Source organism: Neophocaena asiaeorientalis, unplaced genomic scaffold (assembly GCF_003031525.2).
Source record: "Neophocaena asiaeorientalis asiaeorientalis breed wild unplaced genomic scaffold, Neophocaena_asiaeorientalis_V1.1 scaffold79, whole genome shotgun sequence".
In the NCBI taxonomy this organism is placed as follows: domain Eukaryota; kingdom Metazoa; phylum Chordata; class Mammalia; order Artiodactyla; family Phocoenidae; genus Neophocaena; species Neophocaena asiaeorientalis.
Window position 1 is genome coordinate 3,073,303 of NW_020175402.1, and position 23,233 is coordinate 3,096,535.

At 37.4% G+C, this 23,233-nt stretch overlaps 1 protein-coding gene across 8 annotated transcripts in view; it reads left to right on the top strand.

Moving 5' to 3' along the window:
* SRRM1 (serine and arginine repetitive matrix 1) overlaps positions 1 to 22,786 on the top strand; it is a 29,777-nt gene extending 6,991 nt beyond the window's left edge. For 2 of the 8 annotated variants that reach the window (XM_024766632.1, XM_024766640.1), the window contains 13 exons: positions 642 to 845; positions 1,310 to 1,504; positions 1,794 to 1,913; positions 4,049 to 4,323; positions 9,428 to 9,508; positions 10,224 to 10,310; positions 11,618 to 11,762; positions 12,131 to 12,172; positions 15,782 to 15,892; positions 18,132 to 18,596; positions 19,178 to 19,373; positions 20,970 to 21,179; positions 21,951 to 22,786. In XM_024766632.1, coding sequence (XP_024622400.1) covers positions 642 to 845; positions 1,310 to 1,504; positions 1,794 to 1,913; positions 4,049 to 4,323; positions 9,428 to 9,508; positions 10,224 to 10,310; positions 11,618 to 11,762; positions 12,131 to 12,172; positions 15,782 to 15,892; positions 18,132 to 18,596; positions 19,178 to 19,373; positions 20,970 to 21,179; positions 21,951 to 22,055 — 2,236 coding nt within the window. In that variant the 3' untranslated portion in view covers positions 22,056 to 22,786. The remainder of the gene's footprint in view (positions 1 to 641; positions 846 to 1,309; positions 1,505 to 1,793; positions 1,914 to 4,048; positions 4,324 to 9,427; positions 9,509 to 10,223; positions 10,311 to 11,617; positions 11,763 to 12,130; positions 12,173 to 15,781; positions 15,893 to 18,131; positions 18,597 to 19,177; positions 19,374 to 20,969; positions 21,180 to 21,950) is intronic. The other 6 variants (XM_024766634.1, XM_024766635.1, XM_024766636.1 and 3 more) reach the window with 6 other exon arrangements.
* The last annotated feature ends 447 nt before the right edge of the window (positions 22,787 to 23,233 follow it).

Here is a 23,233-nt window from a genome sequence, read left to right on the forward strand (position 1 = left end):
TCAGGGAAGCAGTATTTCTAGAGTTATGCACAAATCATAATGATAACTGTTTGTTGATGAACCAGGTCTACTGTTTTACTTCAGGTTAGGGAAACTATTATTGAAATGGAAAGGGAGCTTCTCTTCCAAAAAAGCTATCTTATGCAAGTTTGATATATTTATCCTCTTCTGAAGAACATTTTGCTTTAATTGCACTAGTCATTTTTTCTGGAATACCTAGACTCTACCTGATGAACTCTGGTGGGATCTGTCTGCACCTAAACTCTGTTTTTTTAAGGTTTGACTTATTATTATATATTTCCTTCCTTTTATGCATTTGCTTCCTCTGAAAAGTTGTTCTTTGGTCTTCTCATCTCTGGGAATGATTGAGAACCGAAATTTAGAGTCCTACGTCAATGTGTTCCTCTGTTATAACTGGTATACTGGAGAATGTTGTTATCCTTCATTTGCTTGTTTTTCTGGTTTTCTCTTGGCCCTTTCCCTATTAAGTAAGTGTGATAGGATATCTTATTTCCATAAGGAACTTCTCAGATATAAACAATAGTAGTGTAATTAAAAAGATTAATCTCACATCTCCTTTTGACCGTCTTCCCCAGTCCACGTTATTCAAAAAACCTGAAAAAAAATTGCTTTCATCCTAGACGCAAATCCAGATCTCCTTCCCCTAGAAGACGATCTTCCCCTGTCAGGAGAGAGAGAAAGCGCAGTCATTCTCGATCTCCCCGTCACAGAACCAAGAGCCGGAGTCCTTCCCCTGCTCCAGAGAAGAAGGAAAAAACTCCAGAGCTCCCAGAGCCATCAGTGAAAGTAAAAGAACCTTCAGTACAAGAGGCCACTTCTACTAGGCAAGTACATAAAAATTCATTTATAAATATCACAATTTTAGGCTGTTATTAAGTGACTGTAAATGTGATACCTGTGTGTTTAAAAAAAATACTTGTTTTACTTGTAGATTTTTTAAATTATAAAGTTGGCTTGTTGAAAAGAAATTCAGATTGTATAGGGGAGTATAAGTAAGATGACCCAAAGATGACCACTGCTATCTGTTGGTTGTGTTGCTTCAGATATTTTATATACTATAACTTGCCGTTTTTCCCCCCACTATTATGGACAGCTTTGCACTTTTAAAAAAATGTATGTGATTAGAATTGTTAGTTCACTGGATTTCACTTATGTGTATATATCTTTCTAGATGTCTTCATGGATTTTGAAAACTTTTTAAAGAAACAGCTTTTTTATATTACTGTATTAAGACTTAGGAGTCTGAATAGAAAAGGCACAAAATAAGCCTTTTTTCCCCCCCACACAGTGACATCCTGAAAGTTCCCAAGCCTGAACCAGTACCAGAGCCTAAAGAACCTTCTCCGGAGAAAAACTCCAAAAAGGAAAAGGAAAAGGAGAAGACCCGACCAAGATCTCGGTCGCGTTCCAAGTCAAGATCCCGGACACGTTCTCGCTCTCCTTCTCATACTCGACCGAGGAGGCGCCATAGATCCCGATCAAGGTGAGTAGTGGCTTTAAGATCTGCATAGATCTTAGATTTTATGTGCTACTCTTCTAGGTAGAATTAGGTAAATTATATCAAAGCTGTGGAAAACATTTAGCACAAATGTTACACTTTGGATTTCCAGCAACAATTTAGGGACACTTTCTAGGTTCCATTAAAAATCTCTACACAAGTAGAAAATTATGTCCCTTGAGATCCATTTTTTAAATGTAGCTGTTGAGAAAACTATGTTAAGGAATTCATTCCTTGCTCATGATTTACTCAGATTCTAATTCTGTTATGGCAGATCATACTCACCTAGAAGGCGGCCAAGCCCAAGAAGACGGCCATCTCCTCGAAGAAGAACTCCACCGAGACGAATGCCTCCTCCACCAAGGCATAGAAGGAGTAGATCTCCAGTGAGACGGTGAGAGTTTTGGGGTTTTTTGTTTTTTTGTTTTCTTTCAGTTTGAAATTGTCAGATGTACAAAAGTACACCATGTTGGTTTTAGGCTAATCTTTGAATTAGTGCTCCCCTGGAAAAAAAGAGCTCATGAGTAATAATAGGTAATGTCTTAATAAGGGATACCTCATTTGAGATGTAATGCTGTTATTTGTGCAGTGATAACACTAGTCTAGTGTTGGAAAAAAAAAACAAATTATTGGTGAATTTGTGTTAATCTTACCAGTTATTTGTGTTAATAATCTTCACCACTTCAGACCATACGAAGAAATCCTATCAAGTAAGGGAATTAGCCACCTTCTCCCTTTGGCTTTTAATTACCACTAGTTTCTGAATATAGATGACTACAGAGCCAGTAAAGTGCTTTACCAGTATTAAAATAACCCATTTGCGTTATACCTTTCTTAATGTGTCTTTTTCACATTAAAGAAGAGTAGTTATTGTAAACAATTCAAACAGAAATGAGATGAATTGAAAATTACCCACAATCCCATTCCATAGATTTCACCGTTATTAGCAGTTTGGTATCTATTTTTGAAGAGACTGGGCATAAAAGTCACTCTGTCAATACCAGTGTTCTTTTTTAAAAATCATTTTTAAATTAGCATAAGGTAAAATGTTAGGATCTATAACTTTTAACAAAAAGACTGTTGCAACACCTGCCCTAAGTGGAGGCATGGTGCACTGGTAGCAGAGTTTTGTGCGTTCTTTTTTTTTTTTTTTTTTTTTTTTTTTTTTTTTTGACTCAACCACTGCGCCACCAGGGAAGCCCCTTGTGCGTTCTTTATGATGCATTTCACCTGTTTTTTGGAAGGAACTAGTGGTTGTGCTTCAGATTATACTTAGGACAGAACATTTTGTGTTTTGAGTCTATAAGGTATTTTCAAGGAACCAAATCAACTTGGAAATAAAAGAAGGGAAGCAGTAAGGTCTGTAATTTTGTTTCTGCAGTCTGAGGTTTTTCAGAGTCCCTTTTTTTTTTTTTTTTTTTTTTTTTGGGAACCAACCACTGCGCCACCAGGGAAGCCCCTAGAGTCCCATATTTTTAAAAAAGATACTTTTCGGGAATTCCCTGGTGGTCTAGTCGTTAGGATTTGGTGCTTTCACTGCTGTGGCCCGGGTTCTGTCCCTGGTCGGGGAACTGAGATCCCACAAGCCATGTGGTGTGGCCAAAATAAAGCAAAAACAAACAAGATATTTTTCTTTGGTGAGGGCTTGTCAAGGTATATTGAACCATTTTTTATAACTAATACTAAAAATTACGGAATTGATGTTACTACCGATAACTGAGACTGAAGATGTAAATGGTCAGTCAATTTAGACATCACACTTTTCTAAAATTGATTGTTTCTCCTTTGGAGAAAAAGTAATACTGGTGCTTTCTAGCATAAGATCAGTGGAAACAGCTACTTCTTATATTGGAGTTTTGCAAGCAGCCTGTTTTAATTGCTTACTGAGCCATTTAACAGTCAAGATAATTTGCAGATTGTGTAAGATTCCCTTTCAGCCAGTTTTTATCTCACACTTAAGGTAGGGTTTCTTTTTTTCAGGTTCTCAGGAATTCTTCCGCCAAAGGTGAATTCTGCAGGTACACATAATTGCAACAGAACTTACCACAAATTTTGCCGCAGAATTCGAGAGTCCCCTGCTTCTAAGTTTATGTAGCTAAATGAATTCCTAATCTTGCACGTTTTTTTAAAAAATGCAACATAAAGGTTGCATGACATTGTGTTATTAAATGAAAAAAATACTTCGCCACCCAAATTTTGTATGCAAACTCCAAAACACTCATGTTATTCCTAAGGAGGGAAGAGACTGGTTAGCTATTCTCTTATAGCACTTGACATATTTTATAACTACTGGAAAGACAACTCAGAAGCATTTATCAGAATAAGTTATTTAGTTAGTCTCAGAACTAGCTGTTTCCTGTCCTAGGTTATGGTTTTGTTTCACATTAAAAAAAACCCTCATTTGTGTGCTTAGCTACATAAACTCAAAAGTTGGATAAAAATAGCTGTATTGTTGTGTAAACTGTACATGCCTGTAAGGTCATTTTCTGTAAGTATGCAGTTAATGAACATGAGTACTTTATTCCACAGAAGAAGGCGTTCATCGGCATCCTTGTCCGGGAGTAGCTCGTCCTCTTCTTCATCTCGTTCCCGGTCACCGCCAAAGAAGCCTCCAAAGAGGACATCCAGCCCCCCTCGAAAAACTCGTAGGTTATCTCCTTCAGCAAGTCCTCCGAGGCGAAGGCACAGGCCATCACCTCCAGCAACTCCACCACCAAAAACTCGTCATTCCCCGACACCCCAGCAGTCAAACCGTACGAGGAAAAGTCGTGTTTCTGTCTCTCCAGGGAGAACTTCAGGTAAAGGTAAAAATCAAGCACATAAAAACAATATGTTCTTTCTTCATTTGGCCACAAAATATCTAGTCAGTTGTTGCTATCCCCTACTCCCTTCAAAGTATGAAGTTGCTGGGTAATATTTGTATGTCATGTTTTTTATAAATTTGCTTAGAAGCTCACCTTTTCTTTCCTGCTTTAAGTTCTTGTTGTTTGTTGAAATGGAGTTTACATGTAAAAGTGTTTTGTTTTTAGCAGTACCCTCGGGCGTTGCGTAGGTGAAGTGTACTGTTGGCCAGCCGTGGGCTGCTGCAGTTGGGGTAGCTTACCGAAGTTTGTGTTGTCATGGTAAGGGATCTTTTTATTACTAGGACACCGGTTAACTTTTGTTTTACCCTGCAGATTTTTTGTTTGATATCTTATTTGAGGACTTCATATTCTGTTTTATTTCTTTCTTGGCCACATTGTACTTCCTAGGGAGGGACGTGGTGTCCTCCTGAAAGCTGATTTGTTTTTTTAATTTAGGCCCTAGGCAGGGTTCTTCTGAGTATTGTCCTTGCTTTATTCTGCGGATTGATTTCTGAGGAATTTATGATCTGTGATCCTACCAGGCAAGTAGAATGCCATGTTAGTCTGAATGAAGGTTGTGGTCCATTGGGGTTTGTTTCTTTAGCATTAAATATACACGGAGAAAAACTGTGGTATCCATTTGAATTGGGCCTTTGGTGCTTAGGACTGGAATGATATACACAGCGTGATAAGTGAGTAGTGGGGGAGGGGACATCTTAAAAGAACTGTTATAGTAAATTGGATGTTAAGGAGCATTCTGTAGATTAATATATACTGGGGTTGCTCTGATCACATTTAAATTTTCAGATTATAAATGAAGAAATCGCGGATACTTCAGGCAAAATCTTGACTATGTTTTTATGAAGTTGGTGAGAGCAGGATTTCTAATCAGCACCCTGCTGCTTCATTTGTGTCCACCCTATCACCACCCACTGGCCCCACAACCTTGCAGTGTGGCAGTCTTAGAAAGGCAAATTTTGCTTTTTTGATCTGTTACTGTGAGGTATAGACAAGCTATCAGAGTGAGGGGGGAACTGACAGATGGTGGTAATTTGTAAAGAGTAATGTACAAATTATTTTCTGAACCATAACAGGTTAATTTGCTGATAACAAATATTATATGGTCATTTTTGTTGAATTGGCTCTTTAGACTTAGGCAACTGGATAATAATAGAGAAACCTTTAGGTCTTGCAGGTTCAGACATAAGTATGGGAGGGTTGTCTTACGATCACTTATTTTCATAATATCATGTCCCATATTACTTTGTTCAAAATAGTTTCCATTCACCGTGTCCAAATCTGATGCCTGTTGTCCTAACCTATTTTTTCTTTTCCTGTGAAGTTTTTGCACTTCTGAATACTTCTTTCCTTTGTCTGGAGCCAGAAAGTTCTCTAGTAAAATAATAATTTGAATGTTCCCATCTGTTACTTTGCAAAGACACATCAGATTATGATTTTTCTGTTTACATCACATAGCCAAAGGGTAATAAAAGTACCTGAGCAGAGGACTGAATCCTTGTTAAATAGGTTGATTGTTAAGAATTACTTGTTAACCTTTGTTAGGGTCTGCACAGATACCAACCTCTTGTGTCTTGATATGTTGTCGCGAAGAGTGGGCTGCTGCTTTCCTGGAAACAAGTCACAGTGGATATGTACATAGGAGAGAAGTCAAGGTGGAAGACTAAGGGCCAGTAACGTTCCTGTGGCTTATGGGACAGGTCTTCCATGTCCAAACAAAACCCAGCCAAAGAGATTGACTGTGGGTAGTGTAGTGAGAGCCTGCATTTTGTCCGCTGAGGCTGAATATTGGTTGTAACTACTTGGAGATAAATAGCTTTTTATAGTAAAACGATCCCAACCCTCTGTGATGAAATTTCAGAGCTAGGAAAGACTTCAGAGGTTGTCATAGGTTCTCAGGTTAAGTGAATTGGTCAAGGTCAGCCATCCAGGACTAGAATTTGGGTTCTCATTCCCAGTTCAGAAATGTACACTTTCCCAACTTTCCTACCCCCACATGCCTGTTTTGACTGCTAAAGGAGGGAAATAGAAGGCAGGGTAAAGTTTTTCAGCTTCTGTACCGGGTAGTATGATTTCAGAAATTCCTTTCTTGCAGTCTCCATTGCTAATAAAAGCATTGATAACATTGAAGTGTGATAGATTTTCCTTTTGTGTTTCGTGGGGTAGTCATCAATCAGGGCTTTAAGGTTCTGCTGTTAATAGTGGGTGAATGGAGTGGGAGGGAGGCAGGAAAAGTATTTTGGAGAATTAGAGGTAAATTATTTGGAGTATAATATACATTCTCATCTGAAAGAGTCCTCAGGACGCATTTTGTAATCGGTGGCATGTCATAGTTAAATTGGCATTATCTTAGTACATAAAACAGTGCTTTGAAATCAGTGGAATATATTTAATGAAGTATGTTTACAGGTGATCTATACATGTGGTGGTGGTAATAATTTTGAGTTAGATAACATAACCATATGAATGTGCTCTGTAGATACTTACGGATTATTTTACTAATTCTGGTCACAGAGTGACTTATCTTTACAAGTGATCTTTTGAGCAAGTCTGCAAGGTTAATGATTAATAGGACTATTGAAGTAAATTTAAAATTCTGGTTTTTCAATTGACTTGGGAGATTTCAGACGTCATTTTAGAATGATTTTGCCCCTTAAATACTAAAAATGAAACAACATTAACATAAAAATAAAATTTTTAATAAAAATAAGCTGTGAAAATTTTATCTAGACAAGCAAACATTGATGAAACATGTATGATATTAATAATGCTATGATTCAGTCAGTCTTATTAAACCAGAGTAGGGGGTATATAATGGATACTTGTTTAATGCTGATTATATCAACTGACTTAAGACTTGTACCCAAGCCATTATTGAGAGATTAGATCAGGATAAAACTCCAAATACAAGTTTCTGTGGGGGAAAAAATGTAATGTTGTAGTTCAATTGTATTATTTACTAAATAGGTATTTGACCACTATATAGCAAACATAACCACATTTGTAATGTTTCTCAGGGGAAAATGCATTCTGGCATCCAAACATCCAGCTCCCAAACACATTTTGGAACCCAGTTCTCTAAGGTGGTACTTTGACGTTTGGGTTTATGGCTAGATGCCTATAATATTTTTTCAAGAATTGAAGATTAACTGACACTTAAAAATGAAGAGTACTGACCCTAAAAATAGCTTTGAATCCTTAAAATTTAAAGGCATTTCTATTTCATGTCTTTGAATTTCTTAAAATACAAGTTTTTTTTGTTTGTTTGGTCCTTTTTGGCTGCATTGGGTCTTCGTTGGTGTGCGCGGGCTTTTCTCTAGTTGCGGCGAGCAGGGGCTACTCTTTATTGTGGTGGTTTCTCATTGCAGACCATGGGGCTCTAGGCATGCGGGCTTCAGTAGTTGTGGCTCACAGGCTCTAGAGCACAGGCTCAGTAGTTGTGGCGCACGGGTTTAGTTGCTCCGTGGCATGTGGGATCTTCCTGGACCAGGGCTCGAACCTGTGTCCCCTGCATTGGCAGGTGGATTCTTAAGCACTGCGCCACCAGGGAAGCCCTAAAATACAAGTTTTAAATGCAGTCTTGCTACTATATTTCATGATAATTAGATAATCACTAGATTAACTAGTCACTGGATTCTTTACCCAATCCAGTGATTTGTCCAAAAGGCTTATTAGGTAGAATTAATAAAATGCTGGTATTTTAAAAGTATAGTGGTAAATTCTTCAGTTGGATTACTTCAGCAAAAATTATTAGATTGCTAAATTACTGCCCTTTAGAATAAGCCTTTACAGTATTCTGAATGACTGTCTGTTAAATGAAATGTATCTAAATTCTAGGTTAAACATTCCATGTTAATTGCTTTAATTAAACAGAAACAGGTGTAAGGGTACTGAGGGGATCATATTGTTTTCAAGTCTAGTTCTTAGAGGAATGGTCTCAAATAATGTTTCAGGTTAATCTAGGGTAAGATTAATGATTATCTGTGTATATACTTTTGTGTGTGTGTGTGTGGTACGCGGGCCTCTCACTGTTGTGGCCTCTCCCGTTGCGGAGCACAGGCTCCGGACGCGCAGGCTCAGCGGCCATGGCTCACGGGCCCAGCTGCTCCGCGGCATGTGGGATCCCCCCGGACCAGGGCACGAACCTGTGTCCCCTGCGTCGGCAGGCAGACTCTCAACCACTGCACCACCAGGGAAGCTCATGTGTATATACTTTTGACATTACTTGAAGCAATGGGATGGATAATGTAGACAGAGATAGTAATTGTTAGAAATTAACGCCTATGCCATAGGTATAGAAATAGTGTCTTGTGTTCAGATCCTAGTCCATTTCAATTACCCGCATGACTTCAGTTGAGGTTATTTATTTATTTATTTATTGTAATCTTTGGAAAGGATCCTCTAGCCTTAGCATTTAATATTTTTACCGTTGTGAAGGTCTACTTTTTTACAGGTAGTTTAAGTCCCTCATGCTATTGTGAAGGTTATACTCTACATCAAAAGCCTTCAGCCTCTTAGGTGACTAATTTGTTCCTCTTCTCCAGACCAGAAACTTTTCTCTGTGAAAATTTCATCAGATCTTATGTCATTTATCATTTATCATCTTCATTACTTTTCTGGACCAACCTGTAGGGGGTGCTTAAAAGGTCTTACGTTAATGAGGTCTTTGTAGTTAAGAGTGTGTGTTTTAGGTTGTAGGGTAGCACACAGAGGTTTACTTTACTGAGCTGAATGTTATGCATAGCATAGAGCTTGTTCTACTCAGAAACAGCAGCTCCCAATTTCTCTTAAAGTTTCTCTTGGGAGAATCTGAAAGTTTGAAAATTGGAAAATCATTGTAGAACTTTCTGAGGCTTTTCACCAAACATTTACAAATTCTTGCTTCTACTTCAGGTAATGATAACAGGGGCTTACAGGAACTTTTTAATTGTCAGTAAATTATTTATGAGAATAGTCACACTTCTTTTTGTACTGTTAAGAAGATGTGTTGCTTTTTGTTTTGTTTTTGTATGTATGTAAGTGGGGTTTTTCTTCCCCTTATTTTTAGTGACAAAACATAAAGGTACTGAGAAAAGAGAGTCCCCTTCACCAGCACCCAAGCCTAGAAAAGTAGAGTTATCTGAATCAGGTAAGTGTTTTTTGTTTGTTTTGTTTTTTTTAAGCTGAATTAGATTCTGGTTAAAGATTAATTATACGATATGGCTTAATGGTTAAGAGCTAGGACTTTGAAGTCATACCAGCCTGTTTGAATCCCCAGCTCCACTAACTACTTTTTGTTTGTTTTAATAATTTATCTGAGCCTCTACTTTTTTTTTTTTTTAATATTTTTTCGGACCCTTTCTTTTTTTTTTTTTTAATATTTTTTCGGACCCTTTCTTTTTTTTTTTTTTAATATTTTTTCGGACCCTTTCTTTTTTTTTTTTTTAATATTTTTTCGGACCCTTTCTTTTTTTTTTTTTTAATATTTTTTCGGACCCTTTCTTTTTTTTTTTTTTAATATTTTTTCGGACCCTTTCTTTTTTTTTTTTTCATCTCTGAAATGCAGATAACAGTACCAGCCTTTAGGTCTTTGGTTGTTAACTGAAATAATGTTTATAAAGTGCTTGGCATGCAGACCGAACTGTCACAAATGCCTAAATAAGTTTATTTTTATTATATTTAGTGAAGATAGTCTAAGTTAGCATTTAAATTGGCATTTTAAGCTCTTCCTTTGTTAAAAAAGAGTAGCTGTATTGCTTGACCCAACCAGATAAAGGTTTAGGAGACCATTTCCCAATTCAAATATGTTACATTTTCTGTATGCATGACTAAAGAAACACTTTCTAAATGCATCCATCTTTCAGAAGAAGATAAAGGTGGCAAAATGGCTGCAGCAGATTCTGTGCAGCAGAGACGCCAATACAGACGACAGAACCAGCAGTCTTCCTCTGGTATGGACACTGGTTACATTTTTTTCTTTCTGCATATCCTAATGAAAATACTTAAGATAAAAATATCCGAAAGTGTAGTGAATGTATCAATACTTAGGAGAAATATTTTTGTGCCTGTGTATAAATATGTTAGGAGGAAGTGTTAGTACAATAGTTAAAACAGGAATAGAAATTGGAAAAGTATATTTCTTTCCTCAACCCTGTCTTACTCCCCAAAGCTTTTATTCAGAAATTTTCTGTGCATGTATAAGTATCTGTGGTTTAAAAAAAAAAAAAACAACAAACCCATAGGCTCAAACTGTAGATTATATTGCCTGCCTATTTAACCTACTATAGCTAGACATCTTTCCCTGTTAATTCTTAAGGATCTACCTCATTTATTTACCAGCTGCAGCATTTTTAACATTCTGATAATATGCTGTCATCTGTTGAGCCACTCGCCTATTTGGACATTTAGGTTATTTCTAGTTTTTTTGTGTGTTTGTGCTTATGTGAGTATATCTGTAAAATAGTAATTAGGAGGGGAACTTCTGAATTTAAAAGTACGTACGCAGAAACCTGATTTTTAAACCAGATCTCCTGGTTTTATTCGCTTAGTTGGTATTTGTGACTGAGTCTAGGCACTACCTTTGCTTTTCATTTATAAAAATGGAAACCAAAGCATCCCACAGTGACATTAAGTCAGTTAAAAGCCATACAGCTTTTGCAACTCTTTAAGATGAGGTTAATCATGGAAGTGTTTGAAAATGCATGTAAGTTTTGGATATTTTTTGGTATTTGGGACTTGTTAGTTATTTTAAGTTAAGGAAACCATGTACAAATGAAGTGTTTCTCTTTGCAGTTCTTGACTGTTACCAGGCCTGTAGGAAATGTCACATACATTTTGTTTGTTTGATAAATAATAGGGATATGAAGTAAATTATTCAAATGCTAGTAAGACTTTCAGTAGCCTTAAAAGTACATAGAGTAACAAGAATTAAATAATGCTTGAGATGCTTTTTAAGCTCTACTTAGTTATCTGGAAGATCACTAGATTTATAAGGGACACTGTCTTGTTGGATTGTTCTGTGGAAATGATTTGTATAACGTAATTATATAATAACGTATATTTATGTATGCTTGACTTTCAAGTCATTAAGCACATATCGATATTACCTTTTTTCAGAACTGTTGCCTGTATATGTGCTTGCTTATATTAGTGGACTTGATTTGCTAATTTGGGCACTCCATCTGCTTAGATTCCAAAAACGTAGATAGACTCTTAAGCATAGACCTGATATAAATTTTTGTTTATTGTGTAATTATAGATTCTGGCTCCTCCTCTTCCTCAGAAGATGAGCGACCCAAAAGGTCCCACGTGAAGAATGGTGAGGTAGGCAGGCGGCGGAGACATTCCCCTTCCCGGAGTGCCTCTCCATCACCTCGAAAGCGCCAGAAAGAGACTTCCCCTCGGTAATGTCTTCAGTGGTGTTCTGTAGTTGTGATAAAACTTCATAACTTAAGGGATGGGCTGTGGGCTTATTTAGAATTTGCTTAACTCCTTGCTTTCAAGGACTCACAGTAGGAGATGGTCAGATTTGGGGGGTATTTGGGTTTTCTTTGTTCCGTGGTCATTACTATTTAATGAGAACTTAGTAAGTTTTGTACCAGCATGTCGAACATGTGCATGACTAGAATAGACCAGTTAAATCATAGCATTAACTCCCGACCATGTTTGAATATCTAAAAAAATATATCTCCATTAGTGATACTTAACTCCATTGAAGTAATTAATTTGGTGAATGGAATTCTTGACATTTGTTTTTTTCCACTGCTCTCAGGATGCAGATGGGAAAGCGATGGCAATCGCCAGTGACTAAAAGGTTGGTTAGATGCTATTTTGTAAATTAGGATTACATGTCAAAGTTTGAGTGACTTAATTTACTGTTTAGGTAATATCCCATTCTGACGTTTACAGGGTATGACTGGAGAAGTTCCTCAATTGTTTTGGTTTGATTATATTTTCTTACACATCAAAATAATGATAAAAACATACACAGTGTTCATTTTAGAGCATCATTTGAATTTAGAGTTTTGTGCACTTACAGTGTATTTGTTAGTCTTCTGTTTTTTGAGGTCTTTCCAAGAGATAGGACAGTAATAATAGCTCCTTAGATTGAGTGGGAACAGACTTTGTGGTGACTATAGGGAAGGCAAGAAAAACATGGGGGAAACATTTAAAAGATTAAAAAATGACTGTGAGGCTTTGGCCCTGTTCAGTTACTCCTACAGTAGAAAGGTAAGTTGCATATCCTTTTGGAAACTGTTTGGTCATCAGGGTCTTTGTGACCCTAAGGCCAGAATATTTTAGAGCCAGGTGATACATAGAAATCTCTAATTCAGGCGTATCTCATAAGTGAGAAAACAGGGGCTCAGAAGTAGTAAGTGAGTTTCTTAGGGTTACAGAGTGACAAAACCAGATCTTAGACCTGTGCCATTGACTTTATACCATTTCACCATGACATTGTACTGTCTTTGCTAGTCTTCTGCTTTCTGAGGTCTTTGCTGTCGCTAAATTTCTAAGTATCCTTCCTGAAATGTTCACATTGTTCTCTTTATAGATCAGTTTTTGAAGCTGTGTTGTTTTAAGTAGTCTCACTAATTAATAAGAGTGTTTTCTTGGAAAGGTTCTTGGGAACCAGTTGGCAGTGTATATGATGGAGCAAAACGGTGTGTTTGTGCTGTGGAAGTAACTTACTTGACAAGAAAAAATAGAAACCTTAAAAAAAATTTAGGTACAATGGTATTCTGTTCCCAACTGTGATTACTCCAGGTTTCTGTAAAATTGCTAGTACAGCAGCCAAAAAATTGCTTTACAAAATCAGGTTAGTGGTAAGATTCCGCGCCCCCCCCCCACCCCCGGCCGGTTATGGATAATGATGTTAGAGATTGCCATCAAGTCTCTAGGATTTGGAGATGGAGAAAGAATTGTTTGGGATCACACTTCAGTATTTATTTTTAAGAAGGGAAATACAGCCTGGCTTTGAATATTTCATATATAAAGTTTAAAGATTGAAAAATGCAGCATTTTTCATGCTTCTAAACATGTGTCTTTAGGTATTGAACACTCTTTCCTTAACAGTGAATGGTGTATTGATCATACTTAGTATAAAAAGATAGTTGTTGCATCTATAACTTATTGTCTTCATTACCAGCCTGACTAGTGAAGTGAGGTGATTCTGAAGAGGTCACTGCAGAGATTGCAAGCTGTCTTTGTCCTTATAAGACTTTTGTATTCCTACATACTCGAGGGCGGAGGCCTACTTCATGTTTTGAGGCTTATTGAAACTGGTTCTCGTGCAGTTTGGGTGGGGGGAGACCTCTGTACTCAACAACTTCTACACACAGTTGAAGGCTTGAGTTGGCACTAGTATTCAGAGTAACTAGAACATGTTTAGCCTTCTTCTTCTACTTCTTCCTCTTCTTTTAAACCCCTGATATGTATGCCATATCAGCTCAGGTAAGAAACTAGCCTTTAGGTCATAGAGCCATCGGGTGTCGAGATTCCAGTTATAAGTGATTATCAAATTTTTCTTGTAGTTCCTTTAAGTATGCTAGTTTGGTTTGTTTGTTTTGTTTTGTTTTTTTTAGGTTATGGTTTTATTCTTATTCTCTTTTTGGTTTTTTTCTCACATGGAAACAGGACATTGAAGGTCATCACTGAAAGGGACCTTTTAGTTATTCCAAGCCTTTCATTTTACAAATTAAACTGAGGCACAGAATAAATATCTTAGGTCATTAGTGTATTATAATAGATTCTAATCTGAGTTAAGTTTTTTTTATGAGAATATTTTAAAAGAGAAGTCACATAATCAACAGTAATAGCCTCTCTTGCTATTACACCTACTGATAACACATTGGGAGTTCTGCTTTGTATCATCTCACCCTCAAAGTTTGCGAGTGTAAACCTTTGTTTTTCTTTTTGGAGTAAAAACCCAAATGTCTTTTCCCGTTTGAAATCTTCATTACCTGTTGAAACAGTAGTCCACCCTGTTTCTCTAGGTCCCGTAATTCTCAGATTAGCCTTGCTAGTAAAGTGGCTTCTCCTTTACAGTTCTTTCTTGTAATTAATAGTTTGGTGTCTACATTTCATCTGAAGCTTATCTGTCCTGTAGTTCATATTTTAAATCTGTTCAGAGTGAGGTCTTAGTCCCCACAGGGCATAAGCAAATTTAAATTAAAAATTAAATTTACTAATGAATGTCAGAATTTTCATTGTTCTGTTAATGAACTCTCCTTAGTTTTAAATGGGGAATCAAGACTAGTAAACTTTAGAAAATACTTCCAGATTCACAGGAAGCATCAATCCTGTACTGGGCAAGAAATTTAGAACTAATTACAGTTGACCCTTGAACAACATGCGTTTGAGTTGTGCGGCCCCACTTACACGCACATGGCTTCTTTTTTTTTTTTTTTTTTTTTAAAATAAATCTCATTTTATTTCATAATAGTACTGCACGATCCTCGGTTGATTGAATCTGCCAGCGCAGAAGCCCAAGCCCCCCACGTTGTTTAAAGGTTAATTGTATATTATTTGACTTCTTTGTATACACAAACTTGGCCAATAGATGTCAAACTGGCTTGGTATTTATTTTAGTATATCTGCTGGGAGACTACTATGAGTTAGTCCAGTTGATTTTTCAGGTGTGCTTTTTGTTTTAATTGGTTAAATGCCTGACAGCTCAGAATTAAGGTCTGTGATTCTTATCTATATTTTAACCACATTGCTCCCAGTGGCTTTAGTGCTCAGACAGCTTTGGTCCTTTGTCTTTGGGGTAGTGTTTTTAGTTAATAGTTTGCAACTGTTGAACTGTGGGAACATACTTTTTAAAAAATCAAGAACTTGGAGCAGTGACACCCAGACTTTGGGCCTTAAATTTTAAATATCTGTATTTGAACATTGTATTTTTCTAGGCTTTAGAACAGTTGTTCCTAACAAGGAATCAAAAATCACTTGAAGAACCTTTTTAAACATATCCTGGCTAGACCATAGCCCAAACCTGGTGAACACAAATTTCAAATAAGCTTCCAAGCTGTTTCTGATGGACATTCTAGTTAAAAAGCAATGCTCTAAGGCAGTGTTTTCAGACTTTTTTCACCTTGCGTCATGTTAAGAATGTTTTATGTCATGACTCAGACTGCATATTTATATACAGAAACAAAAATTTCACAATACAAAATTTACCCTTACCACAAGTTAAAGTACTTTGATTTCCTTTTTCTTTTCTTCCTTTCTTCCTTTCCTTTTTTTAAAATCCTGGTTGTCACCCAGGGTCTTGACTAACTACACTATAGTTTGAAAAACACTGCTTTGAGGGATAGAGTGACAGCTGCTGCACTTTGGGTTGACAATGATTGAAACTAAATCATCTTGATCACTTAGTTATAAATGTTACTGACTCTGAATCAACTATAATTCTTCTTTGGTTTAGTGGTAGACGGAGGAGAAGCCCCTCCCCACCGCCTGCCAGAAGGCGACGTTCTCCTTCTCCTGCTCCTCCACCTCGTCGACGCAGGTCTCCCACACCACCACCACGACGCAGGTACTTTATCACGTAGGCTAGTGGGAGCTAAAGGGAGCAACTGTGAATCTTTGTGATTGAAATATTTTATTCGAGTGGCATGCACAGCTGTTTACAAAATACCACATAGTATACAATTCCATCTACATGGAAAGTCCAGAACACACGAATCTGTAGAGATAGAGAGTTATTAGATAAATGGTGCCGAGGGTGGGATGGGAATGGGGAGTCATGATGGTTGAACACTGTGAATATAGTTGACCCTTGAGCAAGGAGAGGAGTTAGGGGCACCGACCCTCCACACAGTTGAAAATCTGAGTATAACTTTACAGTTGGCCCTCCGTATCTGCGGATTCAGCCAACAGCAGATTGTGTAGTACTGCAATACGTATTAAAAAAAAATCCACATATAAATGGACCCATGGAGTTCAAGAAACCCATGTTCAAGGGTCAACTGTATACTAAAACAATTGAAATGCACACTTCAAATGGGTGAATTTTATGATTTGTGAACCACATATCAATAAAGATGTTAAAAGGCAGGATCACTAGTGATTACAGAGGGAAAAAATATTAACTTTATAGTGGGGAGTTAAGTTTTGCTTTTTGGAACTTTCTGAATTTTTTTTCTCTTCAAATATTTTCGATCCATGGTTGGTTGAATTTGTGGATACTGGATCTTTGGACACAGAGCGTTGACCCTGTCAGACAAACCCAAATTGAAAGCCATTTTACAAAGTAACTGATGAGTACTCTTCAAAAAACTGTCAATCATGAGAGGGAGAGAGACTGAGGAGCAGTTACAAACTGGCAGAAACTAAGGACATGTGACAACTAAACGCAATGTAGGATCCTGATTTTTGGAACCTGGAACAGAAAAAGGACATTAGTAGAGAAAACTGGGGTGACATTAGTATTTTACTTAATACCAAGGTTAATTTCATAGTTTTGGTAATTTTTCTGTAGTTATATGGGATGTTAAGTGGAAAGTCTCCACTATTTTTGCAACTCTTCTGTAAATCAAAAATGATTTCAAAATAAAAGTTAGGGGGAAAAAATTTTTTAAGAGCATTGCTCAAACACATTATCGAGCGGTATAGTTGCTGCTACAACTCCTGAATGGCCATTATGTGGCAGGTAAAGTGGTAGATGTTTTATGTACTTAATGTCTCCTCAAGATGATCTTGCTTGGTATTCCCATTTTTCAGGTGAGGAAACGGGGGTTCAGAGTTATTAAATATGAGGGCAAAATGGAAAACTCTACGGTGTTGCCCAATGTATGGCCTATCCCAAAGCTGATTTTTAGGCAGGAAAATATTTTGAGCTCAAGGTCTGAATGTTTCAGGAGAAAATCAGGCCATTGGAACTAAATGTTTTATTGAGGTTTAATTCCTGAGAGGCAAGTTAGGGTTATGTAGGGTTTAAGCATTAAGAGGAAGGCCAAGTTGAGACTTTGACAGGGATGCGTTCTGCTTAGCAGTAGACTTCCATTGAATACTGTTTTGACGTACAAAAAATGTAAGTCTGTCTTGGTGGGGGCAGGGTAGAGATGCCTTTTAAAGCTGTGCAAGTGAATGCTAATTATTAATTCAGAGTCCAAACCAGTTTAGAGAGGGCGCCCCCTACACAGGAGAGCTCTTTAAAGCACAGACTTCTGAGTTCAAGTTGAACACAGTCAATAGAGTCTTGCTAATGTAGTTATCTAGTTGCTACATAGTGATAGTGGATTTTCAGTTTCCTTAGAGCAATGCCAGGTTCTCTTCTCAAAAAATATTAAGTTGATTTTATATGGATTGTGTAAATGACTTTTTTTTTGGTGGTACGCGGGCCTCTCACTGTTGTGGCCTCTCCTGTTGCGGAGCACAGGCTCCGGATACACAGGCTCAGCGGCCATGGCTTACGGGCCTAACCGCTCTGCGGCATGTGGGATCTTCCCGGACCGGGGCACGAACCTGTGTCCCCTGCATCGGCAGACGGACTCTTAACCACTGCGCCACCAGGGAAGCCCATGCTAAATGACTTTTGACAAATTTGAACTCAGTCTGAAAACTAAATTTCTCCATTAATCACAATGACCTATTTGTAGTCATCTAGGATAAACAGGAATTTACTAAGTGATTTTTTTGTTGTTGTTACCTTAAATGAGTTTAAACACATGACATTTCCACTTAGAAATATTCTATCTCTGTGTGGTGCTGTATAAGTACATAGTTTTCTTTGCATTCTGTTTCTACTCTGTTGGACCGTTTATTTTTCCTAGGACTCCTTCTCCTCCCCCACGTCGTCGCTCACCTTCCCCAAGAAGATACTCTCCTCCAATACAGAGGAGATATTCTCCTTCTCCACCTCCAAAGAGAAGAACGGCTTCACCCCCTCCCCCTCCTAAACGAAGGCCATCACCGTCTCCACCACCAAAGCGTCGGGTCTCCCATTCGCCACCTCCCAAACAAAGAAGCTCCCCAGTCACCAAGAGACGTTCGCCTTCGTTGTCATCAAAGCATCGGAAAGGGTCTTCCCCGAGCCGATCTACCCGGGAGGCCCGGTCACCACAACCAAACAAACGGCATTCGCCCTCACCACGGCCTCGAGCTCCTCAGACCTCCTCAAGTCCTCCAGCTGTTCGAAGAGGAGCATCGTCATCACCCCAAAGAAGGCTGTCCCCATCTCCAAGTTCTAGGCCCATTAGGAGAGTCTCCAGGACTCCGGAACCCAAAAAGATAAAAAAGTAAAAATATTTTATCCTTTTTGGTTAGGAACACTAACTTGCAAAAGCTCTTGATGCTTGGAAGCCCCCCGCCCCCCAACTGAGAAATCACAGAAAAGAATAGCTGTGAATACAAACTTTAAGGCAAATTCTAGGTCCTATTCGTAGATCCTTTCTGTTTTCAGGATAGTTCCTCATGGTATAAGCTAAATGCCATAGGATTTTTTACTTGGTTCTTAGGGATATCAGGCTTATTGAGTCTGTTTCCAAACCTAGCTCTGAAGTGATGCATAGGATATTTCTTGCATGTCTATGTAAGACTGATAAAAGCAGTCTTAAATATAGGAACTGGCATTACTAATTTCATACAGGAAGAATCAGTAACAGAATGGATAGAGGATTGTGGAGCTTGAACTACTCTCCAGGAGACTTAGGTGGTAAAAATTTGATAAGTGTTAGTATAATCAACCAGCAGACTAAGTGCTATGAAATACTTAAAGTTCATTATCTGGTTGTATAATGGTAGTTGGTTGTTTTCTCTTAAGAAAGAAGGATCTGTGCTTTTGGATATTAAATGTTTTATTTTTTCCCTCTGTTTCTAGAGCTGCCTCACCAAGCCCTCAGTCGGTAAGGAGGGTCTCATCTTCCCGATCTGTCTCGGGATCTCCTGAGCCAGCAGCTAAAAAACCCCCAGCACCTCCATCCCCTGTCCAGTCTCAGTCACCCTCTACCAACTGGTCACCAGCGGTACCGGTTAAAAAGGCTAAAAGCCCAACACCAAGCCCATCACCGGCAAGGGTATGTCTGCCCTGTTTTGGACATCTTTTATAATTATACGTGGTCACTTGGAAGGAGAGAATTTTTTGTCTTTTGTAGTTCAGAGGAGCATTACTTTCTATGGTTCAGATGGACTTCAAAAGGAGGCACAAGTTAAGTGGTGGTGTTTGCATCACAGTCCATGCTTAGTACTCTAGACATCCACTAATATGTGATATGTCTAATACTATTATCTTGGTGGTGAAGATTGGATTATATAGACAATTTAGAAAAACAGAAAAAAATTACCCTTGATTCTGTTATCTAGGAGAAAAATAGTTTAGCGTTTCTGCTGTTTTCTCTAGTGTTTGACAGGTTTGGGGATAGTTATGGTCACAATCAATAAAAATTTCAATCTTAGATCATGTCTATTAGTCTGATTACATTTTTATATAGAAAAAATACACTTTATCACAAGAAGATACCAAAATGTCGACGGTGGTTATATGTTAGAAGGAGAATGATGTGTGATCTTAATTTTTCTTCTTTACATCTTAATGGTCTTATTTTTTCCTACAGTGTAAATACATTATTTCTATAATAAAAAATGAACCTCACAACTTGTGAAATGTTAGATGGAGTGGAAAGTACTTTGTTGTCCCATATAGCCTTATCTTTGGCAAGCTACATAGATAAGAATAACACTCTTGTTTTTACATTGTCAAGCTTAAATATCATTGGGATATTAAAATATCAGAGCTTAAACTGTTTTCTTTGTGATTCATTAATCTAATCATGGCAGGTTTCTGTATTGTATAAAATCAGTGGTGGATGTCCATCTTAATAGGATTGAATTATTGTGCAGACTGACTAAATGGATTGAGGAATTTTAAGTAATTGCTTAGAAATGTGAGATTTAAAAATTATAGACTAGATGCAATTATAGCAGAGCCTACCCGTTGCTTAAATTTGGAATATATGTGGTGGAGAACAATGTACCCACATTCTAGAGATAGATCAGACAGTGGTTAGAGATGTGGCATTCATACACACTTGTATTTAGGATGATAGCTATTAAAAGCCTACATGTTAGGCTGGTATTGTGGGTGATTTACAGATATTCCCATTTAACTTTTGTAACAGCTTTATCAAGGATTGTTATACCCATTTTGGGTTGACAAAAAGGCCTCAGAACATGTCAGGCAATTTGAGGTCAACTAGTTTAATAGGTTCAGGAACCAGAATTCAGATCAGGTCTAGTTGAGTTCAGAGACTTCTCTTCCTGTTGCACATGGTGCTTTTCCTTACATATGGAGGTAGACCCTGACTCAGGCCAGTCTTGGAGACCTGATTCATAGCTTGTGGTTGGGAGGCCTGGTTTAATGTGAAGTTAGTTGGGGAAATTTTTAAAAAATCATTTATCTTCAAGGTCTGTTTCAACTCTTGGAAGTCTTTGCTTTCAGTGGTGGTTCCCATCTTTTAGGAGTACTTTTCTTAGTGGTGATTGGCCCTGGCTCTTCTTTCCCCCCTGAAGCCGTATGAAATCCTGAGATTAGTCCAGTTGCTTATTCCCTTGAAGAAATAAAATGTTTAGTTGGACAGGTTGATTTTATTGCTTTGGGTTTTTTGGATTTCTAGAATTCAGACCCAGAAGGAGGTGGAAAGAAAAAGAAGAAAAAGAAGGACAAGAAACACAAAAAGGATAAGAAGCACAAGAAGCACAAAAAACACAAGAAGGAAAAGGCTGTAGCTGCAGCTGCTGCAGCTCCTGTGACCCCTGCAGCCATTGCTGCTCCCACAACCGCGTCAGCACAGGAAGAACCAGAGGCAGAGCCAGAGCCTAAGAAGGTATTTACGAACACTCTTACAGTTTGTACAGATGGCTGAATCATTTGGTATTGAGAAGTAGCTAAGTAATTTTTTTCTAATAATTGGATGCTCAGCTGTTAACTCTTTTCTGATCGGTTTCTCTGTGACCACCTACCAAGAGCAGGAATTTGCTAAGGCTAACGATAAGAATATGAATGGCATCCAGAAAGCTTAATGTATATTTTTTAAAAGAAATTCAATATAATTAAATATACCATAGACTTCACCCATTTAGACTGTAGTGATTTTATATAATTAAATATACCATAGACTTCACCCATTTAAACTGTAGTGATTTTATATAATTAAATGTACCATAGATGTCACCCATTTAAAGTGTAGTGATTTTATATAATTAAATATACCATAGACGTCACCCATTTAAAGTGTAGTGATTTTATATAATTAAATATACCATAGACGTCACCCATTTAAAGTGTAGTGATTTTATATAATTTAAAGTGTAGTGATTTTATATAATTAAATATAAAGTGTAGTGATTTTATATAATTTAAAGTGTAGTGATTTTATATAATTTAAAGTGTAGTGATTTTATATAATTTAAAGTGTAGTGATTTTATATAATTTAAAGTGTAGTGATTGATTTTATGGTTTTTTTGTGTATTCATAGAGTTGTGCATACATCACAAGAATTTTCTTTTTCTCTGTACTCAGCATCTCCCACCGGTGTCTCAAGATTTAACGATATGACCTTTTTGGCGTTTATTTTTAATATATATATTTTTTTAGGAGACTGAAAGTGAGGCTGAAGATAACCTTGATGACTTAGAAAAGCACCTGCGTGAAAAGGCCCTGAGATCAATGCGGAAGGCTCAAGTGTCCCCACAGTCCTAGGTGGAAATGTTTGTTATGATGTAAATTTTATTTGGTTTGTACGCAATTCAGTTTCAAAATTGCTAAAAATGTGTTTGAGCTTTAGACTATAACATTTGTTGTAATAATTGCTAGGTTGAAGTTCACCATGTAAAAAAAAAGGGCATGGATTTACATTGCAAAAGGTGTCCACAGTGTATTAGTGACATTCTTTCATTGATAGCTGACATAAATTCATTTAGAGTGAAATATTTTAAGCCAAAAAAAAAAAAATCCCCTTTTTAAAAAAGGGGGTTTAAATATTGTTGGCATTCTTATGGTTCCATTAAATGCCCCTGTCTATTCCCAGAGGTTTTTCTTTCTACTTTTTCTTGCTTTTTTCCTTTTTCTCATTTGAGTCTTAGCACCCATTTAAGTTATGATGCTTCCAAACTTGTATGGTTTTTGCAAGCTTGCCCAGAAATAAGACCACTGTTGAACTACCACAAAAGTATAAATGAATATTTTAATGCCACAATCTTTCCTGTTGCCTGTGGAGTCTCTGCTGAAATGAGTCAGGATTCGAGCTCTAGGATGAGACAGAAAATGAAAGCATGTTGTTTGCCAGGACACCGTGGGTTTATATTGATGTGTAACAAGTTGATTTGGAACACTGGAATTTCACTCTGTTCTGTTTATTTTTATTTTTTGTAAAGGCAGTTAACTAGTCCCAGGAAGGATCCTTCAGTTACATAAAATTTTGTTTTATGAAACGTCATGGCTCCATTCATAATTTTGTCTTGTTCTTCCGATTGGTATATACAACTTTCAGAGCTCTTGTATTTGGAAAGCTGGAAGGGCCCAGACTTTGAAATAGTGTCTTGTTTTCACTGTTTTTGTTTTGTTTTTGTTGGGTTTTTTTTTTTGTTTTTTTTTTAAACTAAAGCTATATAAAGCTTGTGGATTAAACAATAAATTTCTAAATTTAAAAATGTTGGCCACTCACTTTTACTTACCCATCTCAATACGGCAGGAAACCTACCTTAGAAATCTTACAGTGCCTTTACCCCCTTGGCACCTTTGGTAGAGTGAGGATTAGACAAGGGAAATACGAGGTGATGAAATTGTCTTACCATCTTTATTTTAGTAATTAATGTGATAAATGCCACGAAGGGAAAGCACACAGTGAGATTGCAACACATATAATGGGCTAGTCAGCC